The sequence below is a fragment of the Fundulus heteroclitus genome, chromosome 22, assembly GCF_011125445.2.
Source record: "Fundulus heteroclitus isolate FHET01 chromosome 22, MU-UCD_Fhet_4.1, whole genome shotgun sequence".
Classification (NCBI taxonomy): Eukaryota; Metazoa; Chordata; class Actinopteri; order Cyprinodontiformes; family Fundulidae; genus Fundulus; species Fundulus heteroclitus.
Genome location: NC_046382.1, coordinates 10,881,607 through 10,900,475, shown reverse-complemented (window position 1 = coordinate 10,900,475; position 18,869 = coordinate 10,881,607). Strand labels below are relative to the sequence as shown.

Genomic DNA, 18,869 nt, shown 5'->3' with positions numbered 1-18,869 from the left:
TCGTGACTGCTACTGTTGTAGAGAAGTCTGTGTGGATGTGTAGTGAGAGCCAGGACAGTGACATAAACGGCGAACGAATATCTTGTGAAAGTTGTTATCGTGCTTACAGGTATCAAAATCTAATAAAGTTAAACGAACGTTAACCGGTTCGCAAACAATTTCTAAACTTAGCATAAATGATAAATGAACGAAAAGTTAGCCGCGCAACTATGTTTGTGGATTAGCACAACCGTGCCCACCACTGGGTAATTTGCCATGGTGGTAAGTCCCTGGCAGGTTGGGCTCACCACAGACTGCTTTTAAATCCCCCAGTAGGGTGCCGGCTTGTTAGGTCTCCAAGCTACTATACATTGGCAACAATTCCAATGACATCCTCTTCCTAACTGGATAAGTTCGCTTATAAATTGTAGACTCTGTTATTACTACTTTTGTCTTGGGTGGACGCTGTGTAACGCACTGATCCATGAGTTCTGCATTTCAAACATATCATCGCTCTTAAGCAACTCTCTACTGTTTTCTGTTCCCTCACGATTGCTTTTTTTTTAGCCATGTTGTGCTTTATCACATACTTCTAGATGTTGGACATGAAACTTAACATAACTATTTTTGAGCCACAAGCCTGAAAAGAAAATGCTGTAAAAGATTAGAATATATGTAATGTTTAATATCACTGATTGATAGCCAGCATTATAATGGTTCCTCGTGTTAACAATAATAAGTTAACACCAAATTTCCAGTCACTCCAGTATTTTCTGTGGCTTCTGAGTGCTGGCTGCTTTTCATTGTTGTCACAGTGGGCCCAAGATTTAATTTATGACTACCTTAACTACCACGAAGTTCCTCTATCTGAAACCACCTCACCTGGTGCACCTTGCACACTCGCCGCCAGATCAGCTAATGCGAGCCATGCAAGCGCACAGTAATACCACATTAAATTAACACCTGAGTGCACAATCAGTCAGTCGTAAGCACAACAACAGACGGCTGTAGTCAGGACACTCGAACCCATATTTACTCTGCGTCGGTGAGGGGTGGAGGCAGGTGCATTAGTGAAATGCCTCAGTCATGCTTTATGAGGTGCGGAGCAGAAAGTGTGTTTGCGTTTCTTTTGTGGAATGATCTCGAGTGTAAAGGCAGAGAAATTAGCAGACTGGTGGATGAATCTGGTTTGGCATTAAAGCGAGCCGCCGGGAGCTTCCTCCTGCATTTTAGAGACAAAAGAAGAGATCAAAATGTGTTTCAATGTGAAACACTTTTATTGTTTAGGGTAAACTTCCATTTTGTCGTAAATGTCAGGTTGCAATGTTTACTTTTCATTGGTTTTATCTGTGTTATTTGAGAAAGAGATCTGTTTAGGAGACCTTCGACTAATCTAAGCCACTCTATCTTGTGTGGGGTCCAAGGTCCAACTGGTGTACAGTGTGATAGTATTCTCACTACAAAAACATAAATCCGTTCAAATTGTCTGTATTTTCTTTTAATTAGTGCATTTGTGACGGATCTTCAGACTTTCAGTATTGATTGGTACATTCCAGCGCCTTCTATGCGTTAAAATTTAAACTCTGCTTTATCTGGAGACAATGTCAAAAGAAATGCCAACAAAATAAAACTTTAACAACATTTCCCGTCAACTTGTTGCAGATCAGGTTGTATTTCACTGACATGTATCAGTGTGTCGGTCACAGATTTGCTGCTATGTTCACTACAGAGCAATCAGGAAGTGACAGAACATGAGAGCCCCAGCTGACGCGTCCAGGTCCAGGTGCAGCCCGCCGTCACTCACCGTCCTCGTGGATCCGCGCAGCGCGCATCTGCTCCACCAGCGCCAGGATCTTGCCCCACTGGCACTCGGCCCGGTAGCGCTCCAGCTCCGCTTCCAGCCGGACCTGCGTGAAGGAGACCCGGGACGCCATGGTTGCTCTGTCCCGGTGGTGGTGGTGGTGGTGGCCGTACTCCCCTGACACGATGGGAGTAACTGCGGACTGACCAGGAGAAATAAATGGGAGATCTTTGAGTGCGCAGGGTGGGGTGGGGTGAGGCTTGGATCATTACTGTACGGGCGCAGGAAACAAACTAAATCTAGAAGACAATGTATTATTTTTGGAGTATATATTTCAATGGGAGCATGTTGGTATATGGATAAAATCCACTTCAATAAACCAGGCTATTGTTAAAAGCTTTATTTATTTTGGTAATTTAGTTTAAAAAGTGAAACTCTTTTAAATGTTTTATTCAATTTCATTTAAATCCTCCAGCTACTGTTTGAATTTTAAAGACTATGCCTTACAGGTCATGAAAATCCTAAATTTAATTTGTCAGAAATTTAGAATATTGCATTAGAGGAGTCAAAATAAGCATCAGTATGTTTTGCCGGACACAATCATAGTAAGAATGGTGCCTGCCCAGCAGACAACTCACAAAGACAGTTAGACCCACATGTTCACTGCTGAATAAGCTAGCTGATCACGAGATTTTAATGGAAAGTTGAGTGGAAGGAAAAAGTATGGAGGAAAAAGGTGCAGAAGTTATAGGGATGACTGTGGCTTTGGTGGGACGTGAGGTAAAGTCCATTTGGGAGCTTTGTGGAGATTCACAAGGTGGTGGACTGCATGAAGCTGGAGACAGGCAGCTGCAACTACAACATACCTCCACAAGTAATAATAATAATAATAATAATAATAATAATAATAATAAAGTAAAACCAGTGAAAAGTAGAAAAGTGTGGATGGATTTCTGGTCATGGACCAAATACTTGCACCAATTTCTCTCACACCTGAATAACATGTATTCAGTTTTACCAAGATTTAACAAGGGTTACCCCCCCCCCCCCATACTTTTTTTTATTTCCACATGCTGTTCTCAAACTTGCTCTCAGAACACTTTCCCCCATATAAGAATACAATTTTAAAATGCAAGATACTGAATAATTGAAATGTTTTTTGTACATTAAAAACTGTAACAACAACAACAATAGCAATAATAATAATAATACGTATTATTTATTGTTAATCTAAGTCACTCAAAAAATGTAGATTTCAGAACTAGTTTGCTTTTTAAGTGAGACTTATTGACTTCTAAATTAGCTTTCTTCTGCAAATATTATAAACATTTCAATTAATTAATGAAGCTTTTTAATTAATTTGGGAAATTACAATAATTCACAGGTGTACTATGAATCTGCTAAGTAGTTTTGTTTAGAATTTTTCTTGTATTCATTATTAATATTATTGTTAAAAATACTTTCATTTATATATATGTTTTATGTTTATCTGTTACAATATGTTCTCATAATATTATAACAAATCTATTTTTTGGGAAAAGGTTTTTTTTATTTGCATTCCTTTATTTTAAATTTATGAACATTGTATTTGCTAGTATTAATTAATACATTTCTATTCTACAGTCAAAATGTAATGCTACTGTAGGGTCATAATTTATTTTACTTTTGTCTGTGCAAGAGCTAAATTTTATTCCCTGTGTATAAATAAACACCAACAGGTTATTTAACTTGTGAAATGAACAGACTGAATTTATAAAATGCTTTACCAGTCATTCTGACCTCTTAAAGCACTACAATATAGCTACATTCACACACACACAGATAGATAGGCAACCTGGGGTTAAGTGCCTTTCCCAGGGGCACATGGACATGTGACATGGGAAGTTGGAATCAAACCCACAACCTTCTCATTGCAAGACAACTACGCCACCCTCAAAACCACAGTTGCCTCTTATATGGCAGAAATGCTTGTGAGCAGAACCGATACCCGTGGCTCCTCCTTCCCCACTCTACAGAGACATTTGTATGGAGACATTGGACATGGCAGCGCAAACTGAGTAACTCGATCCCTATAATCTACATTATTAGAGTTTTTATTTATTTATTTTAATAAACAATGCAAGTTGGCTGAGGTGGCTGTTGCACAGGCAATTTAGGGAATTTATCGCTACCTTACTCTTACAACAAACGATCTTTAATGCAAATCATAGAAGCAATTAATAAGGGTGGGTCAGCAAATCAATTTCTGCTTAGTACTCCATTAAAGCTCGGGCCGGCCCTGCCTGAGAGGCCTTGATTTGTAGCAGCGTGAAGGCAGGGCGCTTCATCTGAGCCAAGTCTTTAATCTTTCTTTCTGTTAACACTTTAACTGGATCAGACAGGGCTTAAGAAACAGCAAAGCAAAACTGTGGCTCGACACAAACAACCACAACAGGGAGCTAGCCTGCATCACGGGGGCCATTTTATAAAACAATATTGTTCATGTGTGAGGGGGAGAAAAAAAAAACGTATATGCAAATGCCTGGCTCGCTCCCTGATCTGGGTCCTGCATCACTGGCAGGCTGACACCAGCTTACCTCCCTTGGCTCAGATACAAATGAGTGCATCTGTTAGTCTCTGCACCACGACATGTACTTGAACTTTATGAAGCGCTGCAAAGTGCAACCCAATTAATACTGCTGGTGTATTTTATACCAGTAAAAACTGATACATGGGGAAAGAAGGGAAATGACTGCAGTCTACCAGCAGCTTTATATATACATATAAAATAAAATAAAAATTAACCACAACACAGGGGGATGAACACAAGGGAGAATGGTTATTCACTACGGAGAGTCTAAGTCAGCTACTCGGAGACATTAAGAGAAACCTCAAGCCTCTTGAAGAGAGATTTGGCAGCGTCATTTTCTCTCGGGAAAGTTGACATTTGCGTGACATGAAAAGCGCCTGTCCGCGTCCCCAGTGAGCGTCCAGCCACACAGTCAGCATGCCCCCGTCTGGTGGTCTGAATGTGAAAACCCAGCAGCGGATTCGCTCCCCCTGCTGACTGGAAATTGTCACTGCGCCCTCAAAGTTTTCTGTCTGTCCAAAGATGGTTCCCCGCCCACAGGAAGCGTCGCCAGCCGTTTATACGGCTCATTTAGCCAGTTAGCTACTGCACTGCACTAGATGGATATTTAATCACACTAGTTACAAGTTGCACTTTTTGGCTACTACTGGTACATTTATCCAGCTAATTAAAGTGGAACTATAACCAGGGAGACAAACAACTCTTTGACTTGGCTCTTGACTTATTAAGGGATAACGTATAAAGCCCTTAATAATCAAACTCCATCATATATCAGAGCTCTGATTACCCCGTATGTTCCTAACAGAGCACTTCGCTCTCAGACTGCAGGTCTGCTGGTGGTTCCTAGAGTCTCTAAAAGTAGAATGGGAGGCAGATCCTTTAGCTATCAGGCTCCTCTCCTGTGGAACCAACTTCCAGTTTTGGTCTGTGAGGCAGACACCCCGTCTACTTTTAGGACTAGGCTTAAAACTTTCCTTTTGACAAAGCTTATAGTTAGAGTGGCTCATGTTACCCTGAGCTACCTCTGTAGTTATGCCGCTATAGCAGTGCTTCTCAATTATTTTCTGTTACGCCCCCCCCTAGCAAGAAGAAACCTATTCGCGCCCCCCACTCCCCACCGTGCCTATCCATCCCTGCATAACATTTTATCCTTATTAACATTAAAGAAAAAAAGAAAGACATATGGTCAAACTTACAAAGAATAACTTTATTAAATCGTGTTTTAAGTCTGCAACAGAAAAGATTTTAAGTGCATCAATGCCTGAAATTAAAAATAAATAAATCCTTGTTAAACTGTAAACATGTTTGACCAACTAATTGCACCATTGCAAAATTTAATCAGATCAATAAATATTTAATAATTATAATAACTAATAAACTACAAAAACTAAAAAAATAATAACTAATATATATTCAGTTCAGCAACATTAACTCAGGAGCACAATATATAAAACACTTGAACCTACAAAACCAAAATGAATTAAACAATTTGTGCTCATTTTTTCTTTCTTTTTTTGATCAAAATGAGGAGGCAGGGCCCCCCCCCCAGGTATTGCACCGCCCCCCCTAGGGGGGGGCGCGCCACACTATTTGAGAAGCACTGCGCTATAGGCTTAGGCTACTGGAGGACATCAGTGGATTAATGTGTAGTAGTAGCTACAAGTTACTAAGTTCTGCCCGCTTGTGACCCTTTAATGTAAAAACTAGATGGCTAAGGTAACCTCCACGTGTAACTGGCCAATAAGTGAATGTTAATATCAACAGTTAACTTGCTAAATCAGTTTACTACTGCAACTTAATGCACAATGCTAACGACTACATTTTTGCAACCAGAGTGTTTTTCTAGGTAAGCGTCATGCCACAAAATAAGTAATTTTATGATCATTTTAAAAATTTATTCCTAACAAATTTGTACTTGGCTACATTTTTTTGTACATTTATAAATATCATTTTTCTCCTTAATAATATCCTCCTACTTTAAATAACATTAATTGTAACTAATTTTCTGTTTGTTCACCTTAGTTCATAAAATCATCTCAGATATGTTTACAGACGGTTAAAGATAATATGCTCTGATACCACAAATTTATAAAAACAAAAAAACAAGGACAGGGTGTTACTATAGATTTGCACCATTTATTATATTCTGTACTAATTCAACAATTAAAGAAGGAAAGATTACATTACTCGGGATGCACACTGCATCTCCATTAACTTTGGTATTGGTATTTTTTAGCGTATCACTATCAGCCCTTACTTTGAGTAACCCTGGGCTGATATTACTAACCAATATTTATTTCCATACAGTTGCCGTTTGTGTATGCTTTGTGGGAGGGGGTTGGTCATGTTGTATTTGTTTGTGACAATGATAGTGAAGTTCGGGATGTTTCATTGAAGCAGCGAAGCAATATCAGTGACATGGTCCTTTTTTATCAATAGAGTAGTGATATATATATACATATATATATATATACAAATACATATATATATATATATATATATATATATATATATATATATATATATATATATATATATATATATATATATATATATATATATATATACAGTATTGATGTTGGATATTGCCCCAAATTTCCAGTGCAGTGCTTTCCAAGAAATTACCCAGACAAAATACTGTACAAAATGAATGTACATAGGATAACTATGTTAAGTCTGTTCTCACGGCTAATATTTTGCTAAAGTTGTTATTTACAGTGTGTTTTAAATGCACTTCTTGTCAGCCCAACACTGAAAGAGCCTTCTATTTCATATTGTAATCCTTTGTTTGTTTGTGTGTTTGTTTGTTTGTTTGCCAGTCAAGCAGTCAAGCTAAAACATTTCTGAAAAGAGGAAAAACTTATTTTAACAAAGCAGATAATAAATACCTACTTTTTAAAACCTTTTTTGTAAAACGTTTTCTCTAAACACAATTTAATAGCGTTAAAAACGGAACTCTACCGTTTGCTTTGAATGGTTGCCACAGCAACAATCCCCCTTCTCAATATGGCGGGGGCTTTGACGGTTAATTCGTTAACTTGCTCAACTTGCGGATGTTCATGGTTAAAAACATAATAAATGTAATTGGGTGTGGATGCCATGGCATTCTCGAGTGGACGTGGTTTTAGTCGATTCATAAATGTGAGAAAGCTCTTCCGCTTAACGCTTACGGGTACGGTTTATTGAACTTTTTAAAGTTTAAAACGTTGCGAAAGTCGAGCGCGTTCGTTAGAGAAGGGGAACTATCTCGCTTCGGTTGCGTAACCTTTGATCACGTTGACCAATCAAAAATGAGCTGTCGTGTCCATAGCAGGGTACGGGAAGCCGCTTGGTCCGCAAAGCTTCTCAGCGCTGACCGTCGCCAGCAGGAAAGCAACGACACAACACGTTATAGCGGTTTGCAGCGGAGGCACGAAATACCTGAAAGTGAGGATTACAGGTAGCGGCTTTGTTGTCTGTGGCTGACTAAATGCTGCCTTTGTTGACTTCTGTTGCGGCTTCTTGTCAGGAAATAAGTCCTTGTGCTAGCAGATGTGTGCTAGCTAATGTTAATGTTTGTTTACGCTCTTGGACATCTAACAGTAGCCATATGCAAATAGGACAGAGCTGAAGTCCATCCATAATGTTTAACATTATGGTGAGCAGCTAATAATAATATTAGCCTGCACTGATGTCAGTCTATGGACTATTGACCTGAGAAATGTGTGTTTTAAAATAATCTGTTTAGCTGCATGGGTCCACAGAGGAGTGTGTGTATATGTAAAGGATGATTTCTAAATGAACCTATCGTTTCTCTCCTGCAGAATGAGGCGTCCCGCACAGTGCCTGTTCCTCTTCCTCTCCTGCTCCTTTCTGTGTGCTCTCACTCAGGAGTCCCCTCACCAGCAGCAGCCCCCTCCTGTAATAGGAGGCTCAGCCCACATAAATCGCCTGGACAGAAACATGGTGCAAGACAAAGAGTGAGCGAGCAACCTCCTGAAGTTCAGGCACGTCATCCAGGACCAGGTGCACTCTCCAGTCTAACCAAAACCTCCTTGTTTTTTTTTCTGTCCTCTGCACTCAGCCACATCATGGAGCATTTGGAGGGCGTCATCGACAAACCCGAGAAAGACATGACGCCCCAGGAGCTTCAGCTGCATTATTTTAAGATGCACGATTACGATGGAAACAATCTGCTGGATGGTCTGGAGTTGGCCACTGCTATTACACATGTGCACAAAGAGGTAACCCTAACCCAAAAACCGCAGCCATCTCTAGGGTTTTACGTATCCGGACATAACAAAAAAGAATCTGTTATCTACAGGGAGCTAAAATCGCGCAGGGATAACCAATCGCGCACTACACATCGTACGCAGATGATATTTTGAAATCAAAAAAAGCTTCTGAATGCACTCAAGGGGGACACAAGTTATCTGTTTTGTGCCACATTTGACTGTATGAGTTAATTGTGCAGAAGCCGGATTAGATAGCATTTTGTGAATGATGTTGACATCTAAATGATTAAGATTTAAACCACGAATAATAATACACCATTAGTTAATCTAATCCAGTCTTTTTTAAAGTTACAGTGTGCCTTATTACATTTCAAATAAAAATTTACTTAAGTGAAAAACAGATTTTTTTCCCCTTCACTTTTCACTCTGAATGGAGACCGGTGTATGTCTATTTCCAGTCTCATTATATTTGGCTCACTATAAGGTGTGTGTGTATATATATATATATATATATATATATATATATATATATATATATATATATATATATATATATATATATATATATATATATATATATATATATCTGCCAATTTTCCCAGGGGTGGATGTTCCAGCAATTGTTGATTGCTGGAACAATCAACCTATAATAATAATAATAATAAAACTAAGCACATCTGGGTACTTTGAAACTGTCTATCTCCAAAAAGATTTAGCAGCGTGATTCTGATTGGATCATTTTGCATCTGAATAAAGCCAGAAGTCAAGACTTTTGGCCAAAATGCAAGCTGGTTTTGTTGTCATTAGACCCGGACAACCTGCAGTCACTAAGTCAAACATCAAGTCCTCTTTACGCCAAAGTGTTGTAATGTCAAATCTGAGGTCATCTGTCTGACGTCTGAAGCTCGGCCAAAACCAGATTGCGCAAGCGGCGCTTTAAAAGAACAGCTGGCTGAAATTTCTCCAAAGTGACGCAAGATGTTTTGTTAAAGTCCTCCTGTCCTCGATTTGTAGGAGAGAGGGGAGCACAGCCAGCCAATGAAGGAGGAGGAGCTCATCGCGCTGATCGACGACGTTCTGAGAGACGACGACAAGAACAACGACGGGTACATCGATTACGCAGAGTTCGCCAAGTCGCTGGAGTAGATGATCTCGCTGTTTCCTCGTGGCTGCAGCATCCAGAATGAGGGGAGGGGCGGCACGTCGGCGTACTCTGAGCCCGACTTGCTTCGCCTTTCATTTACAATCGTTCAGGGGTACTCGTAATTTACAAAGCTCGTGACAATTCTCTCATATCGGATGGTAGGAGCACAACTCCCTGTAATTTCACAAGATACACAAAAGAAAATAGACTTTGAACCCTGTCTTTGTGGATTGTGCTGTTTTTAAAGGGTCAGTTTAACCAAATGCTCTTTTGTTTTTTTTTGTAAATTCACACTTTGAGGGTCACTATGCTTGGTGTTTTCTACCCAAGTACACCAGCCAACCCCTGTACAGACCAGTGTCTCATGTTTGGTGATGAGCCCAGCAGCAGAGCTCCTAAAAGCAGTAAAAGATAAAGTTGTTTGGTTGAACTGACTCTCTGAGTGGGAGTTCTTCACCTCTTCAGCAGCACTTATTACAACGGACCAGTTCATTTCAAACACAAACACACACGCCATTTTTAAATTTAATAAAACACACCAGCTGTTTGAGTCTACATTTAGGACCAAATGATTTCTTGTGATGATAATTAGGCAAATAAGTTTGCTTTGATCGTCGGATGAAGGGTGAACCGGGCTAACTGACGAGCGAGTTAGCGGTCAGTGCGGCGCCTTTGTGTCCGGCTATCAAAACGAGCCAAACGTGGCTCGCTTCTGGTCAGCCGCAGGGTGCACGACTCTAATCAGTCACCACAGGAATGTAAAGCAGAGCTGCATCAGATTCTGCAACACTGAATAAGCTAGACTGAACGCACGCTGCCGGACTCCTCTGCAGGCTGGAGTTTCAGGGAAGCTCTCGCTCAGATGTTGGCTGCCTTTTTTTTTTTTAAAAAATGCATAGAGTTCAAATGCATCATGCCAAGTTTGTTGAATCCATCTAAAGTCTAATTTTTCATATGATCGTCAACTTGATGCTTCAGTCAGCTCTGATCACAGACTGAAATGATGTAAAGGTGTAACAAATGTAACTTTGAATGTGAAAAGAAAACCGTTTTCTCTCTTGTTACTTTCAAGGTAAATGATGTTGTTTGGTTCTGGAGGATTAAACTCGTGAAATCACATTTGTTTGTTTTATGAATCGGATTGTCCCGTTGCAATAAGATGTGAATTTGAGACTTTAAATACATTTTGAAGGGTCATGGAGGGCTGCACTGGGGTTCATCAAGGGTGGTTCATGATTGCGTTGGCTTAGCTGATGCCAGTTGAGCTTGTTAGGAGCAGGTTTTCCATCAAATGTGGACCGGGCACACCAATACGCCTTAATCATCAGATTCAGAACATTTGAAATTGGACTGGTGACACTAGAACATCATCACATCCACTCCAGGCTTGCATATTTCCAAGTTATTCCTTTTTTTTTTTTTTTTTTTTTTTTTAAACATTTTTGTCACTGCGACTGCCAGATATAGACCTCACCCAAAATAATCTCACGAAGGAGCTGCCGTGAAAGATGCATATTCCCTAAAAGTATTTGGAGGACATGGTCAAAGGCAGCATCAAGGTTCTGCACATTCATCCCAGAGTCAAACAGTCAAAGCCGTTTATTCCGCCTTCAGAGACAGCAACTTCTGTCCAGTTCAAATTTAAAAGCAGATAAAGGTTATTCAGGCTTTTAAGTCTCCAAGACACGCCTGTAGTCTAGTTATTAACTGACTTTGTAGTATAACAATGGAAATTTATCCCACGCTGTCTAGTAATCATACTAAATGGAAGCATATTAAAGTAAAAGTCATAGGTCCAAGTACCTGGCCCTGTGGTACTCCAAAACTAACTTTGGCATTTCAAAGAATATCAAATGCAGCACTTAGATCAAAAAGGACAAGTATAAGTCTGAGTACATGAGAATATCATTTGTGACTTTCATCAGTGCTGTTGTTGTGCTTCAATAGGCTAGAAAACCAAACTGGAAACTTTTTAACATTTTACGGCTGTAAATGTGACAAAATGAACCTTTGATCTGCCGTGTGGTAAACAAAAACATGACGAGTAAAATATTTATCTAAAGCTAGTACTTAAAGTATTTAAAACCTTGTAGTACTATATTGTTTCTAGAACTTTTAAAGTGAAGCATCTTTCTTTTTTTTTTCTTTTTTTTTTTTTTTTGCCTGTAATGTTTCTTCTTCACAGAGGAAAGGTGATTTTTACTGCCACAGGGGGAACAAAAAAAAGCTTCTCCAGCATCTCAGGAGCCTTTGTCCTGTATGTTTTAGATGTCTGTACTCCACCACACCTGAATCAGATGAATACAGGAGCTCCTCAGCAGCCAGCAAAGGCTGCAGAGGCCTGTTGATCACACATTTATTTAAGCCAGGCGTGTAGAGGCAGGGAAACACCTAAAACATGCAGGACCAGTGTTGAAGACCCATCCTCTAGAGGATATTTAAAACAAAGGCATCTAGTGCATACTGCCACACTTTTGGAGGAGACTTATAAATCAGAAAATCAAGCTTTCAAACAGAGATTTATTTATAGTGGTTATTGCGGCTCTCTTTGATGATGAATTGGCCACACAGGGTCTCGCTTTTCCTTCCTAGCTCCAGGGGGAGCCCGTCTCCAGAGGCTGCATGGAGCCCAGCGGGAACATGGGTGAGGCGAGGTTGGTCCTCAGCGAGCCGTACCAGTCGTCGTGCTGCCGCTGAGGGGCCGGCTGCGGGGGGCTGCCGGGGCAGGGGCAGCGGCTGACCTGGGTTTGGTGGCGGGGGTACGCCCCTGACGGCAGCACGGAGGACAGATGAGGGATGTGGGCCAAGGGCTGGGGGTAGTACTGTCGAGGCATGCCCCCCATCAGCGCCCTGTGGCCACTCATCACGCCCACGGGGAACACCTTCTGGGAGGCCCGCTCGTGTTTTCTCTGCTTGGCTCTTCTGTTCTGGAACCACACCTGCTGAGACGAGACAACGGAGAGAGCGGCTGAAATGCATGACGGCTCTTTTTGGCACAGTTGGTGCCGTTTATTTCAATAAAGATTGGTTAAGATTTACAACGTGCTCGAAGCTGAGGGTTTGGGATGTCATTCCAGAATTTCACCGTTGGCCTTCTTCATCCATTTTTTTTAAAGGTCAGGTTTGATGCGTTTTTCAGGAGCACTGACCCAAACCGTCAGCCGTAAAATAAAAGGAAATTAATTAGGATGTTAGGATCTCTACTTAGTGTGAAGCACAAACCTGGCCAATAAAGCTGCTTCTGATTCTAATGTTCAGGAAAAGGTCTCGATTAAAGGTCTCACCCGTGGTCATGAGGTGTGGATTATGATCAAAAGAATGATATTCTGGATGATCCTCCTCCATAGGTTGGCTGAACCTGGCCTCAGGTAGGGTGAGGAGCTCCGTCACCCAGGGGAGCTTGCTGCTCTGCCTCCTGGGCTCCTCCTTTTAGAGGCTCTCCTGGTACTTCCAATAAGGAGGAGACCACGAGGAAGTACCCAGAGCTTGGTGAAAAGGACTGGAGGATCACCCAGAATGAGCTAGAGCAGCGTACTGCAAAAACGGAACTAGAAATAAGTAAAATGTTCTTAAAATCGGAGTATTTGTCCTAGATTTGAGCAGGTAAATTCATCTCCATCATCTTATTTCGAGTGCAGGATATCTAATTATCTTATTTTAGCGGTAAAAATACTCATTCCATTGGCAGATAGTCTTATTTACCTGCCCAAATCAAGGATAAATACACAAACTTTAAGAACATTTTACTTTTTTGTAGATCCGTCTTTGCAGTCTGTGAACCACGTGTTGTCTGGCCTGAGGAGGCTCTACTGAGGATGTGTCCAGGTTGAGCTAAGTGACACAACGGACAAATATTTAACTCTGTTCACTTCATCAAGTAAGGTGAAAGCCAAATCAGCAAAAATTACACTGCAAAAAGGGAACTAAAAGCAAGTAAATTTCTCTTGAAATTATGTATTTTTTCTTGATTTGAGCAGCTAAATAAGACTCTTTGCCAATGGTATTAGTAGTTTTACCCCTAAAATAAGATAATTAGATATCCTGCACTTGAAATAAGATGACAGAGATTAATTGTTCTTATCTTAAGTGCAAAAAATCTTATTCCATTGGCAAATAGTCTTATTTAGCTGCTCAAATCAAGGAAAAATACACTAATTTCAAGAAAGTTTTACTTACTTTTAGTTCCTTTTTGCAGTGTAGGAAGTATGACAACAGTTACATCGAGAATGAGGGTCTAATCTCCACCAAATCTCAAATATTAGGGTGTATTTATACATATTTTTTTAAAACATACATAATTCCTAATGCATTAACAGTACAAAAGGCTGTTTGAAAAATACTATCGGCATGATGAATCTAAAGGGGTCCTTGGAAAAACTTTACCACTGCTAAGGGGTCCCTGGCCACGAAAGGTTTGAGAACCCATAAGCTTGATGATGTTGCAGAGGAGAGGGATGTCTGGGGTTCCCACCTGGACCTGTTGTCCCCGCTACCCGATCTCAGACAACGGAAGGACAGACGGATTGGATGGAATAACCAGGAACCTTCAAGGAAACACTGGAGCACCACTGTGGCCGTCCACAGTGAAGCCAGTGTGACATTGCTATCTGTTCACTGAGCAAGAAAGACTCTCTGCACTGCAAAAACAGAACTAAAAATAAGTAATATTTTCTTAAAATTAGTGTATCTGTCCTTGATTTGAGCAGGTAAATAAGATGATCTGCCAATGGAATGAGATTTTTGCACTTAAAGTAGGAACAACTCATCTCCATCATCTTACTTCATGTGCAGGATGTCTAATTATCTTATTTTAGGGGTCAAAATACTCATTCAATTGGCAGATCATCTTATTTAACTACTCAAATCTAGGTCAAAAACACTAATTTTAAGAACATTTTACTTTTTTTTAAGTCTGTTTTTGCAGTGTGCTCCAAAGTCTACACATTCTCGCTTGACTGAAACCTCCATCTGCCCACACAGACAAGCCAAATGCTATAATGAGAAAAGCTTTGTGGTTGAGTTGAACCTTTCAAACCAACACTGCACCAACTGTGAAGCACGGTGGTGGCAGCATAGAGCCAATAGGAATAGGAAAGATGACATTAATCCCAAACACACGTCATTTTTCTGAGTGGATAAAGCAGGATACTTCCCGAAAATGTTCCCTAAAAGTTGGGTTTGTGCCATGAGATCTACCAATGCCGCCAAGACGAGGGATCAAATTACCAGTCAGAAACACTCCAGAAACCTGTTGAAAATCCAAACAATGCTAACCCTAAGCCAAATAACAGGTTTGTCATCCTACACTGTAAAAATGGAACTAAAAATAAGTAATATTTTCTTAAAAAGAGTGTATCTGTCCTTGAATTGAGCAGGTAAATAAGAAAATCTGCCAATGGAATAAGACTTTTGCACAACTCATCTCCATCATCTTATTTCAAGTGCAGGAGGTCTAATTATCTTATTTTAGGGGTCAAAATACTCATTCCATTGGCAGATAATATTATTTACCTGCTCAAATCAAGGACCAAAACACACATTTTAAGAACATTTTACTTATTTTTAGATCCGTTTTTGCAGTGTAACCTGAGTTAGCGCGCCATTAATGACGACAGGACGAAAACGCCTGACTGGAATCGTTCGTCTGCAGACGACGTCCAGTAAAAGGAACAAACTCTGCCCGGTATCCCACCTGTATGCGAGCTTCGTTGAGTTTGGTGATGCGGGCCAGCTCCTCCCTGCAGTAGATGTCAGGGTACTGATTTTGCTGAAAGGCCAACTCCAGCTGTTCCAGCTGCTTGTGGCTGAAGGTGGTACGGTGGCGTCTCCTGGCGGGAGACGGGTAGGCTTTGCTTCCCCTGTCCAGGCCGACCGTCACGGAGGTCTGGCACGTTGCTCCTTTCCTCCCGGGCTCACCTATATCTGTTTTCAGGAGCAAAAAAAAAAAAAAAAAGAATAGAAGAAGAGAGCGAGGCTTTGCATGGAAAAGACCTTCATTTTTTAGTGGAGACAATTCTCCAGCTCCTATTTCTTAACTTCCTTGGTTTGGTTAGGGAACAAAACAACAGCCTTCACTTGTATGAGTGCAGATGACCAAAAAGGAGGGATTAGACTGCCTGAGCGGTTCCCACTGCCAGCAGCAACCTGAGAGCCGCAGAGCTTTGGCTGCCTAAAGACGAGCTCGTGAGAAAGAGATACCAGAAACTGGAGGATTTGACCAAGATTATGTCCACATTCACTGATGAAGGGACCAATCTGCGGAAATGGGGGACGAGGGGTCCGTTCACATCACTGCTTTTCTTGTTTGGTCTAACATTTAGTTTGTTTTTTTAACTGGAATGCGACGGAAAGCTGATGGTAACGCTTCGGAGTTGTGTTTAAAGAAAATTCGTTTTCTTCTCTGAAATAAAGTGACGGTAAATTTGAACGTTTCTCTCAAACTGGCTGCAATTGACGCTCCGCCATGACACTGGCAACATTACGAGGTGATAAAACTGGAAACAGTCCTAATTTCCACAAATGAAGGAGTCAAAAGTGAAAACACAACCAACAATTTAAGCTGTAATTTAACCGTATGCATAAAAAAACCCAAAAAAAACGAGTTACTTTCCAGACTTCTGTATAATTATTTCTCCTTGTGGAGCAGAACCTCAAACCTTTGGCCTCCAGGGTCAAGTCACTGTCGTCGCTGATATGTCTGACTGCGTTGTCGACCAACCTGCGCTGGAGCTGACTGTGGCCATGTCAGAGTAAAGTTCTGCCAAGTCCTGGTGGCTCCTCGGCGCTCCACTCGCTGCCTTCACCTGGGCCATCTCTCCAGCTCTGCATCCCGGCACAGATCCGTAGCCAAAGTCCTCCGTCCCTCCCATCTCGTTTCCTCTGGACGGTCTGCGGCAGCCAATGGGAAACTGGAACCAGACGCTTGTGATGCCTCAACATCAGATATTCATGTAATGACATTTACTTGAGTAACTTTTTACTGCATTGTTCCTTTTACTTCCACTTGAGTAACATTATTTTAAAGTAAAGGCTACTATGACTGCTTTACACACGTTGAGTTACATCACTGGATGAAGAACAGGCATGTTTAACCTGCATCAGACAGAGAAGCACACAATTTATGTTGAAGTGAGACCTCTTGTTTGCACACTAGCTTCATTGGTCTGATTTTATTCTCTTAGCCTGCCGCTTCATTCAGAGGTCCACTGATATACACACTGCATACTGTCACTGGAGGTATTTGCAATTTTTTCGGACATGCATGCATAAAATAACCGTCAATTTTTAGTTTCAGATGCTTTATGTTGTGTAAAAACTAGGTTTGCAGATGTGTTTTTTTTCTTTTCCCTGAAATTATATAGTCATTTATGCTGATTTTTTTACTCCTTTTTCATTATTTAAACAAAAAAAACAACAACAACCAGAACTTGTTCATAAATATATAATTTTGTCCATCTGATTACCTGTTTTTTTTTTTTTTTTTTGTTTTTAACAAATTAAATCCGATATTATGATCAAACTGTTTCTCTGTGCTTTTTTGGATGACTAGTATTTACTTCTGCTTGGGTAAAAATATGCTGAAGTAGCGCTAGTCTTTCTTGACTACATTTTCGACCACTTGACCCAACTCTGCTAACATATATAAACAGCAATGGCATCTTCCTAGTTAAAATAAATAACCTATCAGTGTCTGAGATGCTGACGCTACCTCATGTTTTTATTTGTACCCTATTTATTTGTAGCTACGCTGGGAAAAGATTTCAAAACCCAAAGAGATGTGGGTTATGGCTGTATTTCTGGTAAGAGTAAAAGGAGATAAGTTTTTGAATCTGACTTTTATGTGTCACAAATACTAATAATAATATAAAACTCTCCACCAGGTAAAAGAAAGAAAATTATTTAAATCCAAGCCAACATACGACAAATTCTGCACAGTGATTATTTGACACACAAATATGAAGCCGAGTGTTTCTTTTGATCTAGGAGGGGGAATAACAGTCGAGTGCTGGGAATTAAAATCACTCATTTGTGAGTATTTGTAAAAGCAGGTCTCGTTACAGACCTGGTTAAACGAGGGCCAAAGGGGAAAATAATCAGCAATTAAAGAAGCAACTGTTGCTACCCATCAAGCTGGGGAGGGTTGCAGGGGCATCATCCAACAGAGAGAGGCATTTAATATAATAATAATAAGTATTATTATTATTATTATTACTAATAATAATAATAATGATGATAATAGGGGCATTAATGGTGGGTTGGGTGGTCACCTTTTTGTAGTGTTGGATGGGTGGAAGGAGTGAATTAATGGCACCATCCATTACAGCAACACATTTAAGTCCTGCAACTGCAAACAGACAGCCACACCACTATGTTATATGTTTAATTAATTGTTTGATGTCCTTCAAAAAAATTGTATATTAATTTAAAACTATAATTTAAAGAACCCACACTTTTCAAGAAGTTCAACATTGCCTCATCAGTGTGAATCTGCATTTGTCCTGTTGTTTATCTAATTTTTGCCAAGTCGCTTTTCCTTCAGTATTTCATTATTTCTTCAGAAGTATTGACATTTCTTTTAAAAGATAATGTGCACTTTATGTAATGTGAGTACATGTGTTCATCATGTGCCAAATTAAAAGTATTCTCGAACAAGAATGGAATCTAGTTGGAGTAAAATCTTAAAATGCTTCAACATATTTGCCGAAAAATACTAAAAGTTGTCAATAATTTGACGGTCAGCTGTCACCTGCTTTTTGTACATGCATGCATTTCCTTGCAATGTGATCATCAGATTTGTTTGTAGTTTGCGCACGTCTTACATTTGTGACATCTATGCAGTAGTTAAGTTTCACTGGATTTGGTTTCACTGTTATAAATTAAAGAAAAAAATTATAAAGTTGATAGCATTTCAATATAGAAATTTAAGGAAGCTGGGTGAGAACAAACGCCTGCAGGCTTCAATTAACTAAAGCACTGTTGCAACAAAAACAGATAGTGGGCGACAACTCCTCCGTAACGATGTACGTCACTGATAGTCAAACAAAGACAAAAAATAAATTCTGACAGCTACAGGGGGGCTCTACGCGCTCTTGGATCACAGTGTGGGCGATCTTTGTTTAACAGTGTTGGGTTGGTGGTGCTTTTTTTATACATGAGAGGAGA

The 18,869-nt window shown here is 40.2% G+C and overlaps 3 protein-coding genes across 6 annotated transcripts in view; 1 reads left to right on the top strand and 2 right to left on the bottom strand.

Annotated features, from left to right (window-relative positions):
• The window catches only part of ttc7a (tetratricopeptide repeat domain 7A), a 76,669-nt gene extending 71,840 nt beyond the window's left edge, over positions 1–4,829 (bottom strand). For 2 of the 3 annotated variants that reach the window (XM_021316337.2, XM_021316338.2), the window contains exons 1-2: positions 4,650–4,829; positions 1,784–1,982 (exon numbers count right to left, since the gene is read on the bottom strand). In XM_021316337.2, the coding sequence (XP_021172012.2) occupies positions 1,784–1,982; positions 4,650–4,706 (256 nt within the window). In that variant the 5' untranslated portion in view covers positions 4,707–4,829. The remainder of the gene's footprint in view (positions 1–1,783; positions 1,983–4,649) is intronic. The other variant, XM_012862373.3, reaches the window with a different exon arrangement.
• Positions 4,830–7,492: 2,663 nt separating this feature from the next.
• mcfd2 (multiple coagulation factor deficiency 2, ER cargo receptor complex subunit) lies at positions 7,493–10,826 on the top strand. Of its 2 annotated transcripts, none has more exons than XM_012862384.3 (4): positions 7,493–7,788; positions 8,153–8,308; positions 8,413–8,572; positions 9,578–10,826. In XM_012862384.3, the coding sequence occupies exons 1-4, from the start codon at positions 7,640–7,642 to the stop codon at positions 9,707–9,709; spliced, it is 597 nt and encodes a 198-aa protein (XP_012717838.2). In that variant the 5' UTR covers positions 7,493–7,639; the 3' UTR covers positions 9,710–10,826. The 2 variants fall into 2 exon arrangements, with proteins under 2 accessions (XP_012717838.2, XP_012717839.2); XM_012862385.3 differs by having other exon boundaries at positions 7,661–7,775.
• Positions 10,827–12,164: 1,338 nt separating this feature from the next.
• prop1 (PROP paired-like homeobox 1) lies at positions 12,165–16,566 on the bottom strand. The gene is made up of 3 exons (XM_012862382.3): positions 16,426–16,566; positions 15,400–15,629; positions 12,165–12,646 (listed from the first exon to the last, which is right to left on the bottom strand). The coding sequence occupies exons 1-3, from the start codon at positions 16,517–16,519 to the stop codon at positions 12,296–12,298; spliced, it is 675 nt and encodes a 224-aa protein (XP_012717836.3). The 5' UTR covers positions 16,520–16,566; the 3' UTR covers positions 12,165–12,295.
• Between the last annotated feature and the right edge of the window lie 2,303 nt (positions 16,567–18,869).

What these genes read in the sequence shown, in the direction of transcription:
- mcfd2 (XM_012862384.3), top strand. Translation starts at nt 7,640, where the DNA reads ATGAGCTGTCGTGTCCATAGCAGGGTACGGGAAGCCGCTTGGTCCGCA. An exon ending in CCTGAAAGTGAGGATTACAG is followed by an intron (nt 7,789 to 8,152) that starts GTAGCGGCTTTG and finishes TCTCTCCTGCAG; the next exon opens with AATGAGGCGTCCCGCACAGT. An exon ending in AACATGGTGCAAGACAAAGA is followed by an intron (nt 8,309 to 8,412) that starts GTGAGCGAGCAA and finishes CTCTGCACTCAG; the next exon opens with CCACATCATGGAGCATTTGG.
- prop1 (XM_012862382.3), bottom strand. Translation starts at nt 16,519, where the DNA reads ATGGCCCAGGTGAAGGCAGCGAGTGGAGCGCCGAGGAGCCACCAGGAC. An exon ending in CACAGTCAGCTCCAGCGCAG is followed by an intron (nt 15,630 to 16,425) that starts GTTGGTCGACAA and finishes TCCTGAAAACAG; the next exon opens with ATATAGGTGAGCCCGGGAGG. An exon ending in TCAACGAAGCTCGCATACAG is followed by an intron (nt 12,647 to 15,399) that starts GTGGGATACCGG and finishes TCGTCTCAGCAG; the next exon opens with GTGTGGTTCCAGAACAGAAG.